Source organism: Rhinoderma darwinii, chromosome 3, assembly GCF_050947455.1.
Source record: "Rhinoderma darwinii isolate aRhiDar2 chromosome 3, aRhiDar2.hap1, whole genome shotgun sequence".
NCBI classification, from domain to species: domain Eukaryota; kingdom Metazoa; phylum Chordata; class Amphibia; order Anura; family Rhinodermatidae; genus Rhinoderma; species Rhinoderma darwinii.
This window is the reverse complement of record NC_134689.1, coordinates 157,320,798-157,345,206: the sequence shown is the minus strand read 5'-3', so window position 1 is coordinate 157,345,206 and position 24,409 is coordinate 157,320,798. Positions and strand designations below refer to the sequence as shown.

The window sequence follows — 24,409 nt, the reverse complement described above, 5'->3', positions numbered from 1 at the left end:
TTTTGTAATTGTACCATTTTTAGATGCTTATAATATATCGATTAACTTTTATTAACTTTATTTTAGGAGAGAATTGAAAATAAGCAGATATTCCAGCATTGATTTTCACGTTACAAATTTACGTTGTTTAATATGCAGCGTAAATAACATGTTCACTTTATTCTATGGGTCGGCACGATTACAGGGATACCAAATATGTAAAGGTTTTATATGTTTTCCTACGTTTGCACAATAAAAAGCCTTTTAGAAAAAAATTACTTGTTTTTGCATCGCCGCATTCCAAGAGCCGTAACGTTTTTATTTTTCCGTCGATGTGGCCGTATGGGGGCTTGATTTTTGCGGGCCAATGTGTAGTTTTCATTAGTACTATTTTGGGGTACATAGGACTTATAGATTAATTTTTATTTAATTTTTTATGGGGGGGAATGGGAGAAGAGAGAGAATTTTGCCGTTGTTTTTTGCGTTTTTTTTGGACGCCGTTCATCCGGCGGTTTAATTAATGTGTTCATTTTATTGGTCAAGTTGTTACGATCGCGGGGATACCATATATGTGTATGTGTTATTTGTTTTGACACTTTTACTAAATAAAACCACTTTTTGGGCAAAAAAAGTTGTTTTATTTGATTTTCACTGTAATTATTATTTTTTTTTTCACCAACTTTATTTAAATGATTGACATTTTTTTTTTTAGTCCCACCAGGGGACTTCACTATGCGATGTGCCGATCGCATATATAATGCTTTGGTATGCTTAGTATATCAAAGCATTATTGCCTGTCAGTGTAAAACTGACAGGCAATCTATTAGGTCATGCCGGAGGCATCACCTAACAGGCAGATGCTGAAGACAGACCTGGGGGTCTTTGTTAGACCCCCGCTGCCATGGAAACCCGACGGCGACCCGCGATTTCTTTGCGGGGGCGCCGATGGGGTGACAGAGGTAGCTCCCTCCCTCTGTCAAACACATTAGATGTCGCTGTCACTATTGACAGCGGCATTTCATGGGTTAAACTGCCGGAATCGGAGCGCGCTTCGATTCCGGCAGTAGCAGCAGGAGCCAGGCTGTGTATAACAGCCGTGCTCCTGCCGCTGATCGCGTGGGTACAGTGTCAGTACCCGTGCGATCACAGGACGGATATATCCATCCTACTGCGCGAACTAGCAGCTGCAGAGGACGGATATATCCGTCCTTCGGCGTTAAGAGGTTAAAATCGCTCTTGACAAGTGTGTAGCTCTAAAATTCCAGCATGTAGCAAAAAAAACAAAAAAAAACAAAAACAAAATGAAAAACGTGGGCAAATGTCTTGACTGGAATGATTTTGATGAGATTTTCAAGCTATTCAATGCATTCCTATGGACAGCAATTTACCATAGCAATATCAAACCAAATATTTGTAGCGAGACTAAAATTGTGTGTGTATAGCCCTAGCCTTATGCATTCATATGGACCTAGACTTCTGTTTCGTAGTGAGTGATAAATCGATGTCTAGCCCCAGCCTTAAATGAGTGTTCACAATTGAGATAAACTAAGGCACAAATTTCAGTAATTATTCTCACTAATTTAGATTCATTACACACAGAATCTATTTCCAGCATATTTTTTTTTCTTTTAATGTTGACGATTATGGCTAACTGTTAATGAGAAACCAAAATTTAGTCTCAGAAAATTAGAATATTAAATAAGCCCAATTTCAAAAATGTTGGCCTACTGAAAAGTATGTAGAGTATATGCCCTCAATACTTGGTCAGGGCTCCTTTTGCATGAATTACTGCATCAATGCGGCGTGGCATGGAGGCGATCAGCCTGTGGCACTGCTGAGGTGTTATGGAAGCCCAGGTTGCTTTGATAGCGGCCTTCAGCTCGTCTGCATTGTTCGGTCTGGTGTCTCATCTTCCTCTTGACAATACCCCATAGATTCTCTATGGGGTTTAGGTCAGGCGAGTTTGCTGGCCAATCAGGCACGGTGACACTGTGGTTATTATAACAGGCATTGGTACTTTTCACAGTGTGGGCAGATGCCAAGTCCTGCTGGAAAATGAAATCAGCATCTCCATAAAGCTTGTCAGCAGAGTGAAGCATGAAGTGCTCTAAAATTTCCTGGTAGACGGCTGCGCTGACTCTGGACTTGATATAACACAGTGGACCAACACCAGCAGATGGCATGGCTCCCTAAACCATCACTGACTGTGGAAACTTCACACTGGACCGCAAGCAACTTGGATTGATGCCTCTCCACTCTTCCTCCGGACTAGGGGACCTTCATTTCCAAATGAAATGCAAAATTTACTTTCATCTGAAAACAGGACTTTGGACCACTGAGCAACAGACCAGTCCTTGTTCTCCTCAGCCCAGGTAAGACGCTTCCGACATTGTCTCAAAGAATGCGACAGTTGTAGCCCATGTCCTGGATACGTCTGTGTGTGGTGGCTCTTGAAGCACTGACTCCAGCCGCAGTCCACTCCTTGTGAATCTCCCCCAGATACGGAACCTGTCACCAGCATTTCACCTATTAAACCAGCAATACCAGATGGTAGTGGGTGAAAAATAATTTCTATATAACCTATAATTGTCTTCTTAGTCGGCTCTGTAGCTTTAGTATTCAGTTTTTTGTGTTCCCCCACCGTATGATAATGAGCATAAGAGTCAAATCTTCGTTTGAAAAGTCAAATCTTCATTCCTCAAGTCTTTCAGAGTTTACTCCGCCTCCTTACTTTTGATTGACAGCTCCTCGCCTTCCCCCAGCACACAAAATCCTGCGCTTATGCATTGAGGTTCTCTTCTGGGGTGTGCACACAAAGGGGCACCGGATTATTACGATAAAAGGCGCAAAATGTTTGCAGACCGTTATTTACAGTCCGAGGAGGAGTTTAGGAGAGGGGATAACGGCAATGAACTTTTGATAGCAGCGGCCAGTGAGGGATTAGTAAAGCTCAATAGGTGAAATGCTGGTGACAGGTTCCCTTTAATGGCCTTTTCTTGACAATACTTTCAAGGCTGCGGTTATCCCTGTTGCTTGTGCACTATTTCTACCACACTTTTTCCTTCCTCTCAACTTTCCATTGATATTTTTGGATACAGCACTGAGAACAGCCAGCTTCTTTAGCAATGTCCTTTTGTGGCTTACCCTCCTTGTGGAAGGTGTCAATGACTGTCTTCTGGACAACGGTCAAGTCAGCAGTCTTCCCCATGATTGTGTAGCCTACTGAACCAGACTGTTGGACCATTTAACCCCTTAATGACCGGGCCTGAAAAGGTCTTAATGACCAGCTCAATTTTTCAGTTTTTACCTTTCTGCATTTCAGCAGCCATAACTTTTTTATTTTTTCATTGACGTGGCCGTATGAGGCCTTGTTTTATGCGGGAGGAATTTCTATTATTTTTTTTCATAGTTTAGGAGGTAGAATTTTTTTTATTTTTTTTTTTACGGCGTGAAGAAAAAGCGATTCTCTGCATCATTTTTCTTGTTTATTTTTTATCTCATTCATGTTTCACGCTAAATAACCTATTAGATTAATTCTTCAGGTTATTATGGTCGTTTAGATACCTCATATGTGTAAGTTTTCAGTTTTTATTTAGTGTAGGGGCAATAAAGTATATTTTATGCAAAATAATGAGGTTTTTTTTAAATTTTATTTTTTGTTATTTTATTTTTTAATCCCATTAAGGGATAACTTTATTTCTAACTTTATTTTTTACTTGTAATGTATTAGCATACTCCTGTATGCAAATACATCATACTGTGTCACTATGATTCCCCGGTGTTTGATCACGTCACCGGGTTTCCGATGACGAGACCAAAGCAGGGAGTTCCCTTTGATCTTTCCGGCGGTCACGGACTGCAGCAAAGGGTTAAGCAGCTGGGGTCTGAATGTTTTCCGATTCCAGCTGTATTTAGCAGGCTGCTCTAAGATCAGGAGATGTAAGTTACAGCTCTTTCTTAGAGGATGAGCGCTCACAGGAGCACTCGTCAGCCTCTTCTACAGCGACGCCAAAAGACGTTGCTGTAGACTAAGGACCTGCACTGCCTGCTGTCAAAAGACGGTGGGCGGTCATTAAGTAGTTAAAGACTTAGGAAACCTTTGCAGGTGTTTTGTGTTTATTAGCTGATTAGAGTGTGACACCATGAGTCTACAATCTTCAACTTTTACCCAATATTCTAATTTTCGGAGACTATATTTTTGGCTTTTCATTAACGGTTAGCCATAATCATCAACATTAAAAGAAAAAAAAAAAAAAAAAAAAAAAAAAAAGATGCTGGAAACGATCACTCTGTGTGTAATCAATCTATAGAATATATGAGTCTCACTTTTTGAATTGAATTACTGAAATAAATTAACTTTTTGATGATATTCTAATTCATTAAGAACTAATAATATATGTATATATATATATATATATATATATATATATATATATATATATGTATATAAATACCCAAATTGGAATAGCTTTGGGATATTGGGACAGAATTAGTTATGTTATTTATGTAGAAATATTATTGACCGATTTTTTAATTTTCCATCTTTTGGCGATTTAGGATTATAATGACATAATTGGTCAAACTCATTACTCAAATATCAAACCTGGGATATAAATAATACATACGGGATGATATTTACAACGGCTATGGAATGTCATAAAGAGAAAATGGTTCTCACCTGTCCCATTAAAAATATTACTCGATAATGAATTGTTCAAACCAAATGCCTGATTTCTGTTCATACCAAACCCAGACATGCTGTATGATGAAAGAAAACACATCAGTTTAAAAAACATATTGTTATTAAACACTAATGCAGAAAGTGGCTAAGATGTGGAGCAAGACAAAGGGAGTCAGATCTACGCAAATACACTCGTTTCTTGAAGCAAATACACCCCCTACCCCCCCCCCCCCAAAACAAAAACCATTAGGAAATGTATTAATATTGGTGCAAAGTAAAAGTGGAGAAGTTGCCCATGGCAACCAGATTTTGACAGAGGCCCTTTGGAAAATAAGGGTATGTTCACACGGCCTATTTACGGGCCATAAACGGCACAAAAAAATCGGAAGCAGAACGCGTCCAAACGTTCTGTTCCGACGGAGCGTTTTTTACGCGTGAAAAAATGGCCGCAAATAAGAAGTACAGGTCACTTCTTGGGACGTTTTTCATTGACTATCGAAAAAAGCTCCAAAAACGGCCGTAAAAAACGCAGTGAAAATTGCGAGTGGCACAAAAACGTCTGAAAAATAAGGAGCTGTTTTCCCTTGAAAACAGCTCCATATTTTGAGACGTTTTTGACTCTGCGTGTGAACATACCCTAAGATGTAGTAACTACTCCATTTTTCATTTGCACCAGTTTTAATAGTCAAATGGCAAGCGACTTTTTATTCGCTAAACATTTTCCTCCACTTTTAATCTTTCATCACAATGCCAGGTCTCTCACTAGAGTGGGCCATAATACAGTGCACACTACTGTGCTTCTTCAGACTGGAATATTGCTCAGCCAGTACTCCAACCTTAAAGACTACAGGCTAGAATACAAAACCAAAGTAAGAAAAAGGTTAAAAGGGTTTACCCATCTAAAAATATTTATGGCATATCCACAGGTTAGGTGATAAATATTTGATAGGTGAGCCTACCAGCTCTAGGACCTACAACTGTTGGCATACAAAACTAGGCCTTCCTTATATATGCACTATAGAAAGTAAGGAAAGCTACTTACCTGTTCACAGTAAAAGGTTGCCGGGATGATGGTTGCTTTGGCATACATATTATGCTAGGCGAGCTTCTGTTTGGACTGCCTAAACCTGAACTGCTCATGTTATTTGTCCTGCTGGGAATTCCAATGCTCTGCCCAACCTGGGAGTGGTTCATCATATTCCTGGGATTCATCGGCAAGATACCCCTGATACACACAATTAAGGGCATTAACCGGACAAAAGCCATGATACGTAAAATCATACACATGACAAAACTAAGATGTTTACTAAAATCTTAACAGCCAATTTGTGATCACAGATTTACGGTCAACGTAAAGTTAAACAATGCTAAAAAGTTAAAAACTATACAAGAATGAAAATATGTTTTCCAATTACCTGCTTGGCGATGGTGGCGTATGAAGTGACATTGTTGGTACCCCTGTTGTCGGCGTTACATGGTTTGGTAATTGAGTGCCTTGTGATAAGCTGCGGTTTAACTGAGGAGTATTGTTGCTCATCCCCCTCATTGGAAGGCCTAGTGCACCTACAGAAAATAATGCTACATATAAGTACAAAAAAGCAAGTATGTACATCACAACTGATTACTGTCCTCATTTAACCGCTTCAAAATCGGTACTTTAAAAGTAAACAAACTTACTTTGTTGCCCGTATAAACTAGCCCCAAATTGGGACAGCTGACCCGATGCAGATGGTGATGGAGATGCCAGCATCTGAAAAAAATAAAAAAACATTAGGCAAATTAGTGAAATCTTTCATTACAATTGTGAACCCTCATTTTGGCATCAGATTAACTGGGCCTTAAAGACTATGTACACCTCTGAAATTATCTTTTTTTTTTTTTTTTTTATAAAAATGTCTATCAGTGTGATTGGTGCAACTCTCAAAGTACTTTTTTTTTTTTAAATAATTTTTACTTTTTGAGATACAGCTGCTTTGTATTCTGTATGCAGCTGTATCGTGCGCTGAGACATGAAAGCGGGTCCTCCACCTGTAATCGATCACATCTAAGTTATGAACTTAGAAGTTATCGGTTAACAGCTCGATCCTGCGTGTTAGACACGCAGGACCCTTCTGACACTGAACCCGTCAGTCCCGGGGACCTGACAGATACATGTTTCAGCGCTAGATACTTCTTCTCTGTATACAGGATACAATAGCAGCTGTATCTCAAAAAGTTAAAATAATTGTTAACAAAAAGTATTTTGAAAGTTGCACCAATCACGCTGATGTAAAAGTGCTAAAGTGTGATTAATTACATTTTATGGAGTTATTTCTGATACACTTCTGTCTTTGTAATAAATGTGACATGGCATAAAATATAATTTATACATACATTTGAAGTTTAGAGCCATAGATCTGGCAATTGTTAAGGACTATATGTATAACTTTAATAACCTTACAATAAAGCCTCTATTCATCAGTTTCATCTTTTCTATGATCTTTTTCTCATTACAGTTTCTTTTAAACTTGTCAGACATTATAAAAGACGATCAAAAATATAAATGTCAGCTCCTAAAGGCTTCACTGAATGGCAAAACTTCCTCCAGCTCAAGTACAAAAGCCTAGAGGTAGAATAAGGCCATGTGTTGTACCATCACTCCAAAGTAAGCTTTTAGGCTGTGATTAAAGGATAAAAGTAAGAACTGTGAAAATTAATGCAAAAAAAAAAAAGTTTGTGACTTACGTCTTTCTCCGACCGATGCGGAAACATCGAGGACTGGCTATAATACATATTTTCATCATGGTAGTCACTTTCGACCCCTTCTACAAACTTCTTTCTTGAAGCACCAAACATGCTGTATGTCACCTGAAAAACAAGGCAATATTGAAAAAAAATAAATAAATAAGGTATGATGAACATATGACCTCCCTGTAAAAGAAAAAAACTTATGGTTAAGTTGCCTACACTAACAATAGATGGGGTTGGGAAAGTGTGTGGGTGTTTTTTCCCCCTCTTGCCTTAAAAGATACCCAATACTGTGAATGGAGTCTGAAAGGGACACAAAATACACAAGTTTATCCTACATTTTTGTCATAACCTTTAGAATTTTGTTTTAGTGGCCCTATAATAAGTCAACATCCAGAATACTCAAAAGCTAAGGCTCTATTCACACGACGTGGTCCGAGTGTCGGCCGATAAAAACGACCGTTTTGGTCAGTTGTTCTTGGCGTATTGCATCCGTTCCGGGCCGTGTTTCCATTTTTAACAGCCGATTTTACATCCCTTTTAAAAACGGATGAATTTCATTTCTAATTTTTTTGCCACACACTTCCCTCTGTAGATCATGCCACACAGCCCCCCCTTGTAGGTAGCACCCCCCATAGATGGCACCACCCTAGCTTCCTGTAGATAGCGCCACTGTAGGGGACTGTTCCAGGAGAAGTCTGACTTCAATGTCGAAATATGGAGAGTGAAGTCAGGGACTTCTCCTGGATTGGAATCACCGGCCACAGCGCCAGGGATTCCGCTTCAAAAGTCCCTGACGTCACTGTGTCCATATATGGAGAGTGAAGTCAGGTACTTCTCCTGCAGCGGAAACAACGGCCACAGCGCCAGGGATTCCGTTTCAGGAGTTGAGGACCGTGCCAGAAGAAGTCCCTGATGTGACTGTCTATATATAGACAGTGAAGTTAGGGACTTCTCCTGGAGGGAGCAAAAGAATACCCTCCTCCTTACATGCACTTCGCACTGTGAGAAGGAGAGCGAACGATCGGCAGAAAGCACGGCTGTCACTCTGATCACATCCGAGTGACAGCCGTGCTTTACAGGGCCCCATAGACTTCTATGGGAGCCGTGTGGCTGGGAAAACGGCGAAAATAGGGCATGCTCCGTGTGAACAGCCCCATTTGGAGTCTATCGTTCCTACTGCGGCCATGTGACGGCCGGGAATCCCCGTCGTGTGAATAGGGCCTAAATAGGAATGAGTGACAATTTGGCCAATATCATTACTCTCAAATGCTTCAAAGCAAAAGAAAAATTGTAATAATTAAACAAAAAAAAAATATATATATTTTTTAAAACTGTTCATCCATATAACAAAATGGCAGATCATATATACCACGTGTTGTCCCCTGACCCAGCCAAACACTAGACATGTACCGGCAGCTATTCTGGCAGTTAAGTGCACTGTACTGCATTGCTTCATGGCAGCCGTTATATGAATTTATTGTGGTCATGCCATAATCCTAAACATTCTGCAGACAGATATTCAGACACATTCTGCAGACAGGTATTCAAACATAGTCTGCTAACACAATCGATTGGATCACACATTCAGGGGCTTCAAACACTTCTTCACATAAAAAATGAAGTTCTTAAATGGGTTTTCCGAGGTAAAACATTGATGGCCTATGTTTAATCGTCAATGTTTAACCAGACACGGAGGCTCATCCTTAGGTGTGGCTGTGCCCACATCAAGTGCACGTACCAACAAAACCTTAATTGACACTGTATATTTCATTGTGAGGGTAAATCAATCAGATAAAACATGCGCTTGAAGGAAATGCTATAATTGTTAAAAGGAATGTGTCATCAGAAAAGGACTTCTGTTCTAACATAAAAACATGATTTAAGCAATATTTTTTAAGAATTGTTGGTGATGTTTTTACATTTTCTAAGTCATTATCTATATAAAGAAAAAATAACCAGAAAATCTTGCAGTTTTCACTCTGTCCACCGAGTCTCAAAATAGACAGACCCTTCCTGTTCGGCAGAGATCACTTCCCAGCAGTCAACTCAATATCATCACAGGCAAAGAATGTGACACCTCTATATTTAGAGGACACAGGATCCAACATTGACAACAGGTAATGATTACAGCTCCCCTTCCTGCACAGGTTACAGAACATGCCTCGAAAACTCTCCCATAGAAGTCACTGGTCCCCTCCTGTTCACAGGTTCCTACGGTCCATGTGGCTGCTGTAAAGCCTCTCTCGAAGGGTATGTTCACACGCGGAGTCAAAAACATCTGAAAAAACGGAGCTGTTTTCAAGGGAAACCAGCTCCTGATTTTCAGACGTTTTTTTAAGCGATTTTCGCAGCTTTTTTTACGTCCTTTTTTTTAGCTGTTTTCTATAGAGTATGAAAAACGGCTCCAAAAACGGTTGAAGTGACAGGCATTTCTTTTCCGCGGCCGTTTAAAAAAAAAAAAAAACACGGCCGCGTAAAAAAAACTGGCCATCGGAATAGAACGCCGGTTTCCCATTGAAAACAATGGGCAGATGTTTGGAGGCGTTCTGCCTCTGATTTTTTGGCCGTTTACGGCCCGAAAAACGGCCGAAAATAAGCCGTGTGAACATACCCTAAGGCCGGATTCACACGAGCATGTTCAGTCCATGATATACAGTCCGTATGTCGGCCGCATTTCCAAGACCGAATACACTGCAGGGAGCCGGGCTCCTAGCATCAGTTATCGATGACGCTAGGTGTCACTGCCTCGCTGCGGGACAACTGTCCCATAAAGAAAACATGATTACAGTACGGGCCAGTAATCCTGCAGCGAGGCAGTGACACCTAGCGTCATAGATAACTATGATGTTAGGAGGCCGGCTCCCTGCAGTGTGTTCGGCCCCTAAATGCTGTTAACAGCAGCTCAGGCAAGATAACTGCCCCCATAATCATGTACAGAAAATAAAAATAAAAAGTCTACCGAAAAAAAAAAAACATTAGAAAAAGAAAAGGGTTTTAATAATTGGTTTCAAGTAGGAAAAAAAAAATACAGGTGATACATTCCTTTTGAGTAGACTACATAGCTTTAAAAAAACAACAAAAAAACACTTTACTGCGGAAAATAATAATATAGGAAGAAATGGAAACTAACCTGTAGAGATATAAAAAAATAATTCAATATTACAGATATAAACAGAAATTAAATAGCCCCCTGAAGTAAGAGAAAGAAAGAGGGGAAAAATAAAATAAAAATGGAGCTCATTATACATTAAATTATTTAGTCTATTGTTCTGATGAGTCTGTCCTTAAGACAAGACATGGTTCCCAAATTTTCTTGTTGCGTGAATATAAATTTTTCTGGAAATTGTATCCATAGAAAAAAAAAATCAATTCATCACTCTGTGGTTTGTGTCTTTTTCCAATTTCTACTTAAAAATAGAAGTTTATCAATTAAAATATTTTTGTGAATATATACTCGAGCCTGGTTCTATTCCCCAGAATGCATTCCCTTGGGCCAAAAGGAAGATAAAATGTAGACATTTTCCTCAACTTACTAATCACAAATTGCCAATATTGTTTGAGAAAGGGACATAACCAGAACGAACACTCAATAATTCTTTTATAAGTTAATACCTTAGTGTTTTGTGTTTCCAATAAACCATTCAATTCAAAAGGTTCTATAATGAAGTGCTTTTTAAGTCTAGCAGAATCTACAGCATGTTTCAGCTGCATGTACCTAAAAAATCCATACGGACGACACAAATTCCTTCTGTAGTGCTTCAAATGTCTTTAATTTCCCATTTTGTTTAAATTGGGCCACCAAGATAAGCCCAAGTTTTTCCCAAAAAGTGTAATCTTTAATCTTACATATGTGCAAGAGGAGTGGATTCAACAATAATAGGGTGATTTCTGCCGATCCCTTCACATCAGATATGTGTCAAACCTTATCCCATATTCTTTGCAAAAGTGACTCCGGAGAAGTACCTACCGGCCAACTGACCAGCTTCCAACGCTGCAAATTTTGTTTGCAATGGATTCTGAGAATCAACCCCCTGTGATCTGTGACTAGAAAAAATATTCTCTTTAAAACCCGCCAACTGGAAATCATAGAGAAAAGCATGGCACTGAAACCTCCCTTCGCTGCTTCAGCATACAGAAACTTCTGCTCTAATTCTAGGAATTTTTAAAACCCCAAAAAATGTAATCAATGAGATTTGCATTGCCCTAAACATACTACCATCAATCCATATAGACTTTCTATTGAGCCCGTACACCAATTGCTCAGCTTTCCGAGAAAAGCCGATCGATAATGAAGCGGCTAGCGCTCACCCAGTCTCCGTGCACAGACCCCGACCCATCAAAATTTCTGAAATGTCACTACAAGTCAGAAGTTTTTGAAAGGAAAAATGTCAGAACATTTCCTTGCATTATTTTATGTTTATTTAATTAAATATTATATTTAATGTATTTTTCACAGAATTATTTTTATTGACCCTTGTTTTTATGGGGGCTGCCATATTTTAGTGCATCTGTGTAAGTGTCTCGACACATACACAGATGCAAAATGGCAGCTACAGATAATAGCGCATATGGGGGTGGAGTGTGTGTGCGGGAAGGGGTGCGAGCAGAGGTGGGGGTGGCGCTGTGTGTGTGTGGGGGGGGGGGATTTACAGAGCGTGTGTGTGTGTGTGTGTGTGCGCAGAGCGTCTGCGCGTGCGTCTTAATGCCCAACTGGGTGTGTTTTTACTTTTTGACTAAGAGGGCGTTGTGGAGAGAAGTGTATGACGCTGACCAATCAGTGACCAATCAGCGTCTTACACGTCTCTCCATTCATTTACTCAGCACATCGTGATCTTGGTAGATCATGATGTGCAGTCACATACTCACATATTAACGTTACTGAAATGTCTTGAGCGTTAATAGAGGTCTATTCACGATCCCGACACTTCGGTAACGTTTGTGTGGAATTTACAGCACAGCAAGCTCAAGACACTTCAGTAACGTTAATGTCTGAGTATGTGACAGCACATCATGATCTAGAAAGATCACGATGTGCTGAATGAATGGAGAGAAGTGGTCAGCGTCATACACATCTCTCCACAATGCCCACTTGGTCAAAAAGTAAAAACACATAGTTGGGCATTAAGAAAGTCATTAGCATAAATCTAAAAGAGGTCATAACTCCGTCAAAATTGATCGTTTTTCTAAATAAAAAAAACACTGCTGTTATGTACATTACAGCGCCAATCACATTGGAAGATAGGCCACTTATAATGTGGTGACAGAGCATCTTTAATAACGTAATATTTCTGGTGGATCTCTAGGTCCCATGCGCCACAATAGAAACTACAGTTCATTCCCGTCTCGTTTCTTTTGCGGTGCATGGGAGAAGACAAACGTCTGCTGTAGGTAAGTATAAGATTTTCTATTTTTCATATTGCTAACTTTATTTTGTTTTGCAGGTTCCACTGGATTACGTTGTCGATTCGGTGGACTACTGCGATGATCTATGTTGTTTTTGTTTTCTTTTAATAAAATGGTTAACGTGGGTTGTGTGGGGGAGTACCTATTCAATAAAAAAAACTTATGCCTTTATTTTAATACTTTCTTTGAGCCTCATAAAGGGCAGTTGTCTGTTTGACAGTGTCCATTACTATTGCGGGGCTTAGAGTGAGCCAGTAAAAAGGCTAGCACTAACACCCCTCCCCCCCCCCCATTATTATCCCAGGTATCCACCGCCACCAAGTGCCTCGGGAAGAGCCGGGTACAATCCAGTAGCCGACCATCTGGAGTGATGGTCGGCCACAGGCTGGTATTGAAGCTGGAAAGGGCAAAAAACCGTGGCCGTTCCCACCCTGGTAATGCTATGCTGCGGCTGCTTTATCGTATATCTGGCTGATAATGAAAAAAGGGTGGGACCCCATGGCTGTTTTTTTGAGAAATAAATAAATGACAAAATTGAAGTGGGGTCCCCCTTATTTTCATGACCAGCCAGATCCAATAAGGCGGCAGCAGCAGCCTAGCATTACAAGGGTGGGAGGGGCCACCGTTTTTGGCTCTTCCCAGCCTCATAGTACGAGCCTGCGGCCACCCTGGTGCCCGGCCATCACTCCAGCAGATGGTCGGGTACTGGATTGTACCCGCCTCTTCCCGATACCCCTGGTGGTGGTGGGTACCGGGGTAATAAAAGGGGGGTTAATGCTAGCCTGTTTACTGGCTAACACTAAGCCCCGCCTTAGTAATGGACGCTGTCTGACAACTGCCGTTACTAAGGCGCTAATAGAGTATGAAAACAAAAACACAGGCATAAGATAATTTTTTTTTATTGAAATAAGAACCCCCCCCCCACAAAACTCTTGTTAACCATTTTATTTAAAAAAAAAAAACGTAGATCGAAGTAGTCCACTGAATCTCCGACGTAGTCCAATAGGTCCAGCGGCAACTGCAAAACATAAAAAGATTAAGTTAGTTCTATGAAAAATAAAAAATCTTATACTCACCTACAGCATCTTTCTGTCTTCACCCCTGCGATGCAATATAAACTAGACGTCAATTAAAAATAATTCCCTTAGGGCATGTTAACATGGCGCTAAAAAAAATAAAAAAAAATAAAAAAAGACTACGTGGAAACGTGTCAAATACACTAGCGTTTCTAGTGAAGTGCTTTTTAAACAGGCGTTTTTGACGCGTTTTTTTGCGCATAATCAGGACTCCCGTTGACTATGGGAACATTTAGCGCATTTCACGTGCCAAAGAATTGACGCAACACTTTTTAAAAACGCTTGCATAAAAAAGTGTGTTGTACGTACGAACGGTGCCCTTTCCCATTGATGTAAATGGGAAGCTTAACCAAAAATGTTGACGTTGTTTTGGTGCATAAAATGCACAAAAAAAACACGTCAAATACACGTGGTGTGAACCGGTCAACTGAAAAGTCATTCACCACAGGGTCTTCCCTCTTGACTTCATAATTCTTAACCTTTTGGTCTGTACTGTAGCTGCTGCCAGCTTTTATTTGTAAAATCACTCCCAAAATGGGACCTGGGCACTGCTTGCAAATTTGAAGACATGTCTTCCTGACTTGTAGCCAAAAATAGGGAAGGGGGTGAGTCTCCCTCCCACATTTACAGCAGCTGTGAGTCAGGTTGCTTTGCCTGATTCACCTTGCTGTAAGTCTGGGAAGTGCTCCATCTGATGGCCAACGTAGGAAAACATGTCAAATTATTATTTCATTTTTAATACTTCCCACTTTGTGGAAGAAAAAAAAAAAAGATATTTGTATTTTTTTTGAGTAGAAATATATATAAAAACGAATTTGCAACACATTCCCTTTAGATACCCTTTAATTAAGAAAAGGAAATTAATCCTTATTTACTAGTGTTTGTCAGAGATAGATTAAATTTTTTTTGTTCTATTATTAGATAGTACAATGCATACATTGGTCACCCTTTTTATAATTTTTACCTTCATCCTCTTTCATTGTGTAATTGCCGCCGTATCGTTCAGTGTCCAGCACCACGTGACCAAATCAGACTCCTTAAACTGTTCTTGCATTAATGGCCGGATCGGAAGACTGTTTGAGAAAACGTCTGGCAGATCTGAACTACAGTATGACGTCGCTCAGAGCCCGCTCCCAGTGCCCATGTAGATAGCGCCACAGACCCAACCCTGTAGATCGACACATACACACACCTGCAGTTACGGCCATTAAAGCTTCCTATGCGAGTTGAATCTCCAGCCAGAACGTTGTTAATGACGGCAGGGTCTCCTCCAGGAGCAAAATCCCTGGCCAGGGCGTCGGCTATGCTCTGGCGGGGAATTCTGCTCCCATAGGGAGCCCTAATGGAGGTAACTGCAGGAGGAAGGGGAGCGCTATCACAGCGTGGGTGGGGGGGGGGATATAACACTAACCACATATGGGATGGGTTCTATCTACACGGGGCACTTATTTCTTGGCAGGGGTTGATGGGCTTCACTGTCATGTAGGTGTTGAAGTTACAGTCCTGGAAGAACAGGAGGAGGAACTTGACTAGACACGCCTCTAGCTGTCTCTCTTCTGAGACGTTATGGGAGTTGTAGGAAGGAAAGACTTGCATGGAGACACAAGTTTCACTCCGCAGCAGCCATATCTGGCCAGAGGGAAGGAGAAAATAACAGATAAAGATGATGGCGGCAGAACAGTAAGAAGCGTTTCTATTGCTAGGGATACCAAACAAAAGGCTGCAACGTTACAGTACTTAGGGTAAGATAACAGGCAGCCTTAGCAGGGAAGGGGAAAAAAAAAAAAAGCTTGGGAGTGCTACTTTAAGTATTACCATACACCATATCCACTCAGAGTGAAAAGATATTGCCTCCAGCCAGGACGTGATGTCTATTCACACTCCCGACACTTCAGTCAAGTTTGTGTGGGACTTACTCACACGGCATAGCATGATCTCACAGAAACTTTACCGAAGTGTCGGGAGTGTGAATAGACATCGCGTCCTGGCTGGAGGCAATGTCTATTCACTCTCAAGACACTTCAGTAAGGTTAATGTGGGTATATGTGACAGCACACTCATGCGGAGTACATGAATAGAGAGAAGTGTATGACGCTGATTGGTCAGCGTCATACACTTCTCTTTACAACGCCCACTAGTTCAAACGTTAAAAAACGCCATGTGGTCTATTAAACTAATTAGCATAAATCTAAAATTGCTCTTAACTTGCTCAAAAATTATTGTTTTTCAAAATAAAAGACACTTCTCTACATTACAGCGTCAATCACATTGTGTAGGAGATAGGGCACTTATAATGTGGTGACAGAGTCTCTTTAAGCTGTACTACAATTTCTTGCTGTGGGAAACCAGGGCAGTTTTTCTCACTGTTTTGATAAACGAGGCCCAATATGTTCACTTCAACAATTAACCCCTTCATACAACTTGACGTGCAGTTACGTCTGTACTTTAACAGTTAACCGCCACTCGGCGTTACACCGCAGCGGCAGTTAACTGTGCAGGGTGTCTGCCCCGCTCTCCCTGTTGCCGATCAACGGCACATCGCCGCTGTCGACAATTAACCCCTTAGATGCGGTGATCGATTGTGATCGCCGCATCTAGGGGGTTTGTAGCACATCGGCAGCCCCGCAATGTGATTTCGGCGGCTACCGATGGTTGGCATGGCAACTGGAGGCCAGACGATGGCCTCCTTCTCTGCCATGTACAGAAGCCTCTGGCTGGTGCTCATAGGCTTCCTAACACGTCACTGTCAGTTTCAAACTAACAGTTAGAATACATTACACTGCCTAGCCTAGGTAGCGTAATGTATTCTAGCAATCAGAGCTGTAAGTCCTCAAGTCCCCTATTGGGACAAAAAAACGAAGATTAAAAAAAGTTAATAAAAAGGTTTTATAAAAAAGTCTAAAAATAAAAGTTATAAGTTAAAAAACAAAAGATGCTTTTTTTTCCTATAAGTAGTCTTTTATTATAGGAAAAAAATAAAACATTAAAAAGAAAAAGTACGCAAATTTGGTATCATCGCGTTTGTAAGGACCCAAACTATAAAATTACTAGTCCCGCACGGTGAACACAGCAAAAAAAAAAAAAAAAGTAAAAAACACAATTCCAGAATCAAAAAATTTTTGTTACCACCCCTCCAAGAATATAGAATAAAAAGTGATCAAAAAGTCACCTGTACCCGCAAATAGTACCAATAAAAACTACAACCCGTCCTGCAAAAAACAAGCCCTGACACAGCTTTATTGACTGAAAAATAAAAAAAAGTTACGGCTCTCAGAATATAGCGAAAACAATTTTTTTGTTATTAAAACAAGTGATTTTATTGCACAAACACTACAAAACATAAAAAACTATATACATATGGTATCGTCGTAATCGTATCGAGCCACAGAATAAGGTAAAATTGGCATTTATAGCCAAGGGTGAATGCCGAAACAAAAAAACATTGTCAGAATTGATGGTTTTTGGTCACCTTGCTTGCCAAAAAATGGAATAAAAAAAAGTGATAAAAAACAAAAAAAAAACGCAAGTACCCCAAAATGCTACCAATGAAAACTACAGATTGTCCCTTAACAAGTAAGCCCCCACACAGCTCCAGTGGAGAAAAAACAAAGAGTTCTGGGTCTCAGAATATGGCGTCGCAAAATGCGCAGAGCGTTCCAATAGCGGATAAGATTGAGCACCATTTATCAGTGCGACACCAGCCCCACATTTGCGGATTTATTTACTGCATTATTATACCCTCATATTTTGCCCTGAGGTGCTCCGCACAGCTTACATAAGCGCTAACATTATAAACTGAAAAGCCAGTGAATCCCCAAACAGAACTTCTACCAAGCAAATTCTGCGCCCCAAAAGCCAAACAGCGCTCCCTCTCTTCTGAGCCCTACAGCGTGCCCAAACAGCAGTTTACGTCCACAGCTATGGCATCGCAATACTGGGGAGAATCCGATTAACATTTTGAGGTATTTGTCTTCAGTGGCACAAACTGGGCACAACATATTGTGTACTAAAATGGCCTATCAGTGGAAAATTTTAATTTTCATCATCCGCTGCGCATTAACCCCTTTGCAAACCACGACTTAATAGCATGTCGTGGTGCGGGGGGTGATGCATGAAGCGGGCTCACACGCTGAGCACGCGCCATACACTGCAAGTGTCAGCTGTGTATTATAGCTGACACCCGGGACTAACGGACAGGAAAAGCGATCGCGCTGTTACAGAAGCCTGTAAAAATAACAATATGCTGCAATACATTAGTATTGCAGTGTAGAGGTCCTTCTCAATGAATAAGAATATCATGAAAAAGTTAATTTATTTCAGTAATTCAATTCAAAAACTGAAACTCATATTATATAGATTCATTATACACAGAGTGAACTATTTCCAGCATTTATTTTTTTCTGTTAATGTTGAAGATTATGGCGAACAGTTAATGAAAAGCCGAAATTTAGTCTCTCAGAAAATTAGAATATTGGGTAAAAGCTCAAGATTGTAGACTCATGGTGTCACACTAACCAGCTTATATCAAGTCCAGAGTCAACGCAGCCGTCTACCAGGACATTTTAGAGCTCTTCATGCTTCCCTCTGCTGACAAGCTTTATGGAGATGCTGATTTCATTTTCCAGCAGGACTTGGCACCTGCCCACACTGCCAAAAGTACCAATGCCTGGTATAATAACCACAGTATCACTGTGCTTAATTGGCCAGCAAACTCGCCTGATCTAAACCCCATAGAGAATCTCTAGGGTATTGTGAAGAGAAAGATGAGAAACACCAGACCCAACAATGCAGGTGAGCTGAAGGCCGCTATCAAAGCAACCTGGGCCTCCATAACACCTCAGCAGTGCCACAGGCTGATCGCCACCATGCCACGCCGTAATTCATGCAAAAGGAGCCCGACCGAGTATTGAGTGCAGATACTGTACATACTTTTCAGTAGGCCAACATTTCGGTTTTAAAAACCATTATTGAAATTGGGCTTATATAATAATTTAATTTTCTGAGAGACAAAATTTTGGGTTTTCATTAACTGTTCGCCATAATCATCATTAAAATAAAAAAAAATGCTGGAAATAGATCACTCTGCGTGTAATTAATCTATATAATACCGTATTTTTCAGACTATAAGACGCACCCAGGTTTTAGACAACAGAAAATAGTAAAAAAATTATTTGTTAGAAAATAATTTATTCTGTTTCACCACATTCTGAGCGCCAAAACTTTTTTTTATATTTTTTTTATTGATTGAGCGGTGTAAAGGCTTATTTTGTTGCAGAAAGAAATTTTCTTTTTTACATTGTGCTTGGGGAAAAAATGGGAAAAAATTTTTTTTTACACTCCTAAAAATTTATCTAACGTTTTTTTTTGGTTTTTTTTTTACACATTTTATTAGTCCTAGGGGACTTGAACCAGCGGCCACTTCATTACATGTGGAGTTACTGAAACAGCGTAACTACGCTGTTTCCCTAACTCCCATAGTAGTGAATGGCAGTTACAGAAGCAGCATAGCATGCGAGCTACGCTGTTTTAGTAACTCCACATGTAATTAAGTGGCCGGGAGAGCACAGAAAGCTAGAACGGGGTTTAGGGGGCCCCGTTCTACAGATAGGTGCGGGTCCCAGAGGTGGGACCTGCATTTACCTGACATTTATGACATATCCTGTGGATATGTCATAAATGTCCTTCATAGAAAAACCCCTATAAAATGCCACGGTCGCTATTGACCACGCCATTTAACTAGTTAAAGGGGTTTGCCATAAAACACATTTATCCCCTATCCACAGGTTAGGGGCTACATGTGAGATCGCTGGGGGTCCGACCGCTGGGACCCCCAGCACTAAGGAGAACAGGGGAGCGAAAGTCACCCAGAGCGCTGCATGATAAGCTGTGACTTCCGGGTCCTGTTCCGCAGCTCCATAGATATCAATGGAGAGCCGCTCACGCATGCGCAGAAGAATCCCATGGATCTCTATGAAGCTGCCGGACACAGAAGTCTCAGCTTATCATGCAGCTCTCTTGGTAACTTTCGGTCCCCGTTCTCCTTATTGATCACACATGTATCCCCTATCCTGTGGATAGGGGATACATGTGTTTTATGGCACAAACCCTTTAAACTGCCAGGAGCAACGAAATTGCTGTTCCTGGCCGTTATAGCAGCGTGTCAGAAGCGGACACCTGCAGTGTATGGAGTGGGCTCAGAGCGTGAGCCCGCTCCATACATCATCCCCCCCGCTCCATGATGTGATAAGTAATGAAGCAGTCATGGCGCCCGGCGACGGGTCCCTTGACTGTGGACTATAAGAGGCAGGGACTTTTTAGCAATATATATTCTTGCTAAAAACTGCGTCTTAGGCCCGATTTACACAAGCGTGTGCGTTTTGCGCACGCAAAAAACGCGCCGTTTTACATGCGCAAAAGGCACTTAAAAGCTGCGTGTGTCATCAGTGTATGATGCGCGGCTGCGTGCTTTTCGCGCAGCCGCCATCATTATGACACTCCGTTTGGATGTTTGTAAACAGAAAAGCACGTGGTGCTTTTCGGTTTACAATCAGTTTGACAGCTGTTGCGCGAATCACGCAGTTCGCACGGAAGTGCTTTTGTGCGACCTGCGTGGTTTTCACGCACCCATTGACTTCAATAAGTGAGTGATGCGCGAACAGCGCACAAAGAAAGGACGTCGTGAGTTTTACGCAACGCACTCGCGCTGCGCAAAATTCACACTGTTTGCACTGCCCCATAGAGTAATATAGGTGCGTACGACACGCGTGAAAAGCACGCGCATATATTACGCTCGTGTAAATGATGCCTTATAGTCCGAAAAATACGGTATATGAGTTTCACTTTTTGAATTGCATTACTGAAATAAATTTACTTTTTGATAATATTCTAATTCATTGAGAAGGACCTGTATTGTGACAGCAGGCGTCAGGACCAGACGCCAATACTCTGCCTCCAAACCGAGAGGCCATTCTCTTGCCACTGCAAGCATGTTTTGCTGACAGCAAACTACATTTTTTACAAGACAGCTACATCTAATTTTCATGCAGCTTCCCAAGGAATAGGACGAAGCAGCATTCATGACCTATCTCCCCTGATGAATCAATGGGTCAGAGGAAACGCGTTGGGAGAGAAATTGGGAGAAAAATTACCTTACTTCAGAGGTCCAACTAAATCCAGGATTTTACAGACAACTCCTGAAAGGAACACCATCATCCCACAAATAAAGGGGTAGGAGGGCAACTGCCCGAAAAAATCTTATGTCTCCTGTATATCCTATATGACAAACAGAGCATCTAAGTGCTTATGAGAGAACCTCTGAAATTAACAAATTATTGAAACTATATGGATTAGGAAACCCCAAAAGGTGGACTATTTTTGCTGTCTTCAATATTGTTGTATATGCATACTGAAAAAATACATGAAAAATTGCATACAACTGTGACGAATGAATTGAATTTATGCGCACATGTCGCAAAAATGCTTATGTTTTAAAGAAATTTAAGTAAAAGTTATTTTTTATAAATATACTCCGGATCAATCTTGTTTATTTGTTATAATTTACGGAGAATACTTGCTAAGCCAACATTGTCTAGGTGGTAGACGATATACAATACCACAAATATATATTCCTGTATTGTACTAGCAACCTAAGATTGCTGGATCAAGTCCCCCAGGGGGAAAAAAAGTTGTATAAAAATAAAAAAAAATGTAACTTTTAATGTAATAAAAGTAAAAATCCCTTTTTTCCCTTAGCAGTCCTTTTTTATTCAAAATATAAATAAAATAAATAAACTATACACAATTGTAATCGCCGCGTCCGTAACAACCTGGCTACAAAAGTATTTCGTTATTTATCCCGCACAGTGAACGCTGTAAAAGAAAATAATAAACCATACCAGAATCACATTTTTTGTCAATTCACCTTCCAAAAAAATGTAATAAAAAGAGATCAAAAAGTTACATGTACCCAAAAACGGTACTCATCGAAACAACAGTTCGTTATGAAAAAAACAAGCACGGCTTTCTTGATGGAAGAATAAAAAAAAGTTATGACTCTAAGGCTGGGTTCACACAAAGTTTTTTGCAGTTCCGTTTGGGATTTTGAGGCAGATTTTACTCTGCCTGCACGCAGATTATCGCCGCGGGGAAAAAACGCTGCGAAATACGCTTTCTCTGCCTCCCATTGATGTCAATGGGAGGTCAGAGACAAACGCCCGAAGATAGGGCATGTCGCTTTTTTCCTGCGAGTACAAAACCATAGTAGAAATTCAGTTTTTTAGTCACCACACCTCTTGTAAAATAGAATAAATGCTCATCAAAAGGTCGCATGCACCCCATGAAAACTACAATGAATTCTTCAAGGGGTCTAGTTTCCAAAATGGGGTCACTTTTAAGGGGTTTCCCCTGTACTGGTACCTCAGGAGCTCTGCAAATGCGCCATGGTGCCTAGAAACCAATCCAGCAAATTCTATATGCCAAATAGCGCTCCTGCCTTTCTGAGCCCTGTCGTTTGTCCAACCAGCATTTTATGACCACATATGGAGTATTGCCGTAATCAGGAGAAATTGCTTTTCAAATGTTGGGGTGTTTTTTCTTCTGTATTCCTTGTAAAAATTAAAAATCTGTACCTTTTATCGTAAAAATATGTGCTTTTCCATTTCACAGCTCAATTCCATAAAATGCAGCAAAAAAACAAAACCGTATGGTCTAAATGCTCACTCGATAAATTCCTTGAGGTGTGTAGTTTGCCAAATGGGGTCACTTTTGGGGGCTTTCCACTGTTTTGGCACCACACAACCTCTTCAAACCGGACATGGTGACAAAAATATAATCTAAAAAGGAGGCCTCAAAATCCACTAGGTGCTCCTTTGCTTGAGGCCTGTGTTTCAGTCCATTAGCACGCTAGGCCCACATGTGGGATATTTCTAAAACTGCAGAATCTGGGCAATATATATATATATATATAAAGATGCGTTTCTCTGGTAAATCCTTGTGTTTTACTGAAAAAAAATGGAATGAAAAGGATTTTATGCAAAAAATAAGAAAAATTAAATTAGTAAATGTAACCTCTACTTTGCTATAAATTCTTGCAAAACGCCTAAGGGGTTAAGAAACTTTCTAAATGCTGTTTTGAATACTTTGAGGGGTCTAGTTTATAAAATGGGGTGACTTATGGGGGTTTCTAATATATAGGCCCCTCAAAGCCACTTGAGAACTGAACAGGTACCTACAAAAAAGGCTTTCAAAATTTTTTTTAAATATGAGGAATTGATGCTTATGTTCTAAGCTGTGTAACGTCCTAGAAAAATAAAAGAATGTTCAAAAAACTATGCCAACATATAGTAGACACATGGGATATGTGAAATAGTAACTATTTTGTGTGGTATATCCATCTGTCTTACAAGCAAATACATTTAAATTCAGAAAAATGCTATTTTTTCCAAATTTTCTCTAAATTTTGCTATTTGCTATTTGCTCCAATATGTCACGGGAAAAGAATCTTAGAAACACTTGGATAGGTATAAGCATTCCAGAGTTATTACCACATAAAGGGACACGTTAGATTTGAAAATGGGCTCTGAACCTTAAGGCCCAAAATAGGCTTCCTCATTAAGAGGTTAAAGGGTAATTAAACTTTCAAAACACTTCTGACATTTAATAGTGACATCATAAGTTTTGATCGGTGGGGCACGGACACCCACACCGATCGCTAAAACGAAGCGGCAGACGCGCTCAGATGAGCATTGCCGCTTAGTTTCCGATCGGCCTTTCTGGGAAAGCCGAGCAATTGATGTACGGACTCAATAGAAAGCCTATGAGCCCGAACACCAGTCACTCAGCTTTCTGAGAAAAGTCGACCAGAAACTATGACGTCATACGCCGGAACTAGCGTTTACTCCAGCACTGGGAAACAAGTGCTATGAGGAATCCCTGCAACAGCAGAAAAACAAAACTTCAAAACAGCTCTAACTTAAAGAGGCTCTGTCACCAGATTTTGCAACCCCTATCTGCTATTGCAGCAGATAGGCGCTGCAATGTAGATTACAGTAACGTTTTTATTTTTAAAAAACGAGCATTTTTGGCCAAGTTATGACCATTTTTGTAATTATGCAAATGAGGCTTGCAAAAGTCCAAGTGGGTGTGTTTAAAAGTAAAAGTCCAAGTGGGCGTGTATTATGTGCGTACATCGGGGCGTTTTTAATACTTTCACTAGCTGGGCGCTCTGAAGAGAAGTAACATCCTCTTCTCTTCAGAACGCCCAGCTTCTGACAGTGCAGATCTGTGACGTCACTCACAGGTCCTGCATCGTGTCGGCCACATCGGCACCAGAGGCTACAGTTGATTCTGCAGCAGCATCAGCGTTTGCAGGTAAGATCGACTTACCTGCAAACGCTGATGCTGCTGCCGAATCAACTGTAGCCTCTGGTGCCGTTGTGGCCGTCACGATTCAGGACCTGTGAGTGACGTCACAGATCTGCACTGTCAGAAGCTGGGCGTTCTGAAGAGAAGAGGATGATACTTCTCTTCAGAGCGCCCAGCT

General features: G+C 40.6%; 1 protein-coding gene across 3 annotated transcripts in view; it reads right to left on the bottom strand.

Moving 5' to 3' along the window:
* CNOT2 (CCR4-NOT transcription complex subunit 2) overlaps positions 1–24,409 on the bottom strand; it is a 106,331-nt gene that overhangs the window by 34,725 nt on the left and 47,197 nt on the right. For all 3 annotated transcript variants that reach the window (XM_075856949.1, XM_075856948.1, XM_075856947.1), the window contains 5 exons: positions 7,385–7,507; positions 6,338–6,410; positions 6,076–6,223; positions 5,703–5,885; positions 4,658–4,737 (listed from right to left, as the gene is read on the bottom strand). In XM_075856949.1, coding sequence (XP_075713064.1) covers positions 4,658–4,737; positions 5,703–5,885; positions 6,076–6,223; positions 6,338–6,410; positions 7,385–7,495 — 595 coding nt within the window. In that variant the 5' untranslated portion in view covers positions 7,496–7,507. The remainder of the gene's footprint in view (positions 1–4,657; positions 4,738–5,702; positions 5,886–6,075; positions 6,224–6,337; positions 6,411–7,384; positions 7,508–24,409) is intronic.